General features: G+C 56.7%; 1 protein-coding gene across 1 annotated transcript in view; it reads right to left on the reverse strand.

Moving 5' to 3' along the window:
- Positions 1–227: 227 nt before the first annotated feature.
- CACNB1 (calcium voltage-gated channel auxiliary subunit beta 1) overlaps positions 228–2,508 on the reverse strand; it is a 17,533-nt gene continuing 15,252 nt past the window's right edge. Inside the window, 2 exon segments of the mRNA XM_007465152.1 lie at positions 228–692; positions 2,341–2,508. The exon segment at positions 2,341–2,508 is cut by the window's right edge and continues 1 nt beyond it. Coding sequence (XP_007465214.1) covers positions 228–692; positions 2,341–2,508 — 633 coding nt within the window.

Genomic DNA, 2,508 nt, shown 5'->3' on the forward strand with positions numbered 1-2,508 from the left:
CCATGCACCCACAGCATGTAGGTAAAAACCTACCGCTGAGGCTTAAGGGAGTCTCAGGAGCTGGTTGGAATGCTACCACCAAAGAAACCCCAAACATTGAGCAAAGGCATCTGAAAGGAGGGAGGCAGCGCCCACTGGAGGCAAGATACATCCGCAGTGGTGAGCCCCTCTGTCCCGCCCCTCCCCTGGGCTCAGAGCCCTTCCTCCCACTGTGTGGCCCCTGCCTCTCAGCGGATGTAGACGCCCCGCCCCCAACCCTGCAGCTCATTCTTGTTGCGTCCCAGGACTGGACCCCCGCCCTCTGCGTAATAGCGTGCCTTATTCAGGCCGCGGTTCCGGTTGTTGGTCAGCTCCTCTTCATAGTCTTCCTCATCCTCCCAGGATCCCTGTCGGGCTGGTGGGGTGCTGCCCCCTGGGGCAGGGTCTCCAAGCCCTGGCCCCTCGGAGGGGTCAGTCTCCATGTCCACACACGAGTCTCCCAGCTCCATGTAGGCAGAGTTTCGGTTGCCAGGGGCGTCGGCATCAAACGTGTCTTGGTGGGACAGTGCCCGCAGGGTGCCCGCCCGGCCTGGCGGCTGGCTGCTGGGGTAAAGGCCTGGGGGCTGGCCCAGCTCTCCCGGGTACTCGTGCACGCTGGCGTGCTCCCCGGTGGCCCGTTCCAGCGACTGGTCCCCGGAAGCAAGGTATGGTCCCTGGTTAGCGGGCAGACGGCACACACCATGCAGATCAGGCAGGAGTGAGAGAAACACAACAAAGCAAGGCAGGTTAGTGAGGGCACCAAGACACCCAGCCTGGCTGAAGGAGAGGAGGGTGCTGACCCTAGGGGATGGGCAGCCGGCAAACGGCTCTGGAGCCCAGACAGAGAGCCAGAGGACAGAATTCAAGGCATTTGCTCCTCCACTAGGAGAGGGGGCACCAGACCTTCCTAAGGTGGGTGAAGGCATGAACTCTCCTGGTAACCATGGTAGAGAGCCCACGAACAATTAGTCATCAATTCCTCAAGGCACATATTAATGCCGTCTTGGGCTAAATCATCATTAACAGCTCATTAGTATTGCCACTCGTTAGTGGTTGATTGGGTTAGTCATTGCCCCCGTTTCCCAAATATACTAAGGGAGGATTTCAGCAAGCTCCTTCAGCCCAACCAGACCCTAATCACAGGCTTCCGGAACCCCACACTTCCCCCCACCCCATTGCCTAGTCAGATGACAGAGTCTCCAAGGTTGATAGGATTCCTCCCCTGCCCCCAACAAAGACTCAAAGCTGCAGGCTGGGGAAGGCTGATGGGTCTCTATCCGCCACTGGCAACAGTGAGATGGCCAAATGTCCTCAGCACCAAATGCCACATGAAGATGGCCATAGAGGCTGCTGGGTAGAGTGCAAAGAGACCTGGGCTCTAGCCCCATTCCCTGCTACTTCAAGCTGTGTGACCCTGAGCAAGTGACTCCCGTCTCAGTGGCCCAGTGTCTCTGTGGTTGTGTGATGGGGATTAGACTAGAGCAGCAATTTCCAAACTATTCCCTGGAGATCTGGGATGGGTGGACAGGGCACAGAATGCTTCAGGGGTCCCCGTGGAAGTGAAATGGAGGCCAAGCCACTAGCTCCCTCTGAGCAGAGCAAGGATGCCTTGTCTACATACTGAGCTTCCACGTAAGATTCAGTGAACAAATGGGCTCTGGTGCTGAAAACAAATTTGAAAAGCAATGGTCTAGAATGATTTCATGGGTTTCTTCTGGTTCTAATCTGGAACCCAATACTTAATGGTTTGACCTCAGAGAGAGGCCTTGGCTCCCATGGGAGGAGATCAAGGCAGGGTGGGAGCCCACAGGAGGGTCTTTCCTGGAATCTGTTTAACTGGGAGAAGGATGGGAAGGTTCAACTCATGGAAGATGCTTCACTTTGGGTCCCTACTGAGAAGTCTCCTGAGATTAGGGCTCTGGAGGAGGGGGCAGTGTCTCTGGTTTGAACGGCCCTGCTCTGTGGGATTCCCTGCGTCTCAGGGCCCTTGGTCTGTTGCATCTAAAATGCTGTGACCTCTGTTGGGTCTAAAATGGGTGTAGAGTCCAGCAGACATATATTGATTTTCCTCTGTTTCTTCCTAGTCACTTATCCTACAAGGCCCCCAGGGCAAAAGCTCCCAGGGCAGCAGATATGGTCCTATGGGACCAGGCCCAGGGAGGTCCCACCAGCCAGCCCCAATCCCATCAAAAACCACAGACACCAGAAGCTGCCACTCACCACATTTTTTACAAAATAAAATTCTTCCCTTCCTTGCCCATGTTCACTGTGCTCAGTTCCTCAGTTCCGAGCCCTGGGCGGGAGGGGACATGGGCGGGGCACCTACACGGTGTGCTCCTGCTGCTGGGGCACCGCCCTGGCCCTCTGAGAGGCCTCCAGCCCTCCCCAGAAGCTGAGATTTCTCCGGAGTGAGGTGAGCACCTGTACCTGGAGGTTGGAGACAGGGGCAGGGCTGGCAGCGAGGGCTGCGGTAGCCATGGTGCGGTTCAG

The sequence above is a fragment of the Lipotes vexillifer genome, unplaced genomic scaffold, assembly GCF_000442215.2.
Source record: "Lipotes vexillifer unplaced genomic scaffold, Lipotes_vexillifer_v1.1 scaffold591, whole genome shotgun sequence".
In the NCBI taxonomy this organism is placed as follows: domain Eukaryota; kingdom Metazoa; phylum Chordata; class Mammalia; order Artiodactyla; family Lipotidae; genus Lipotes; species Lipotes vexillifer.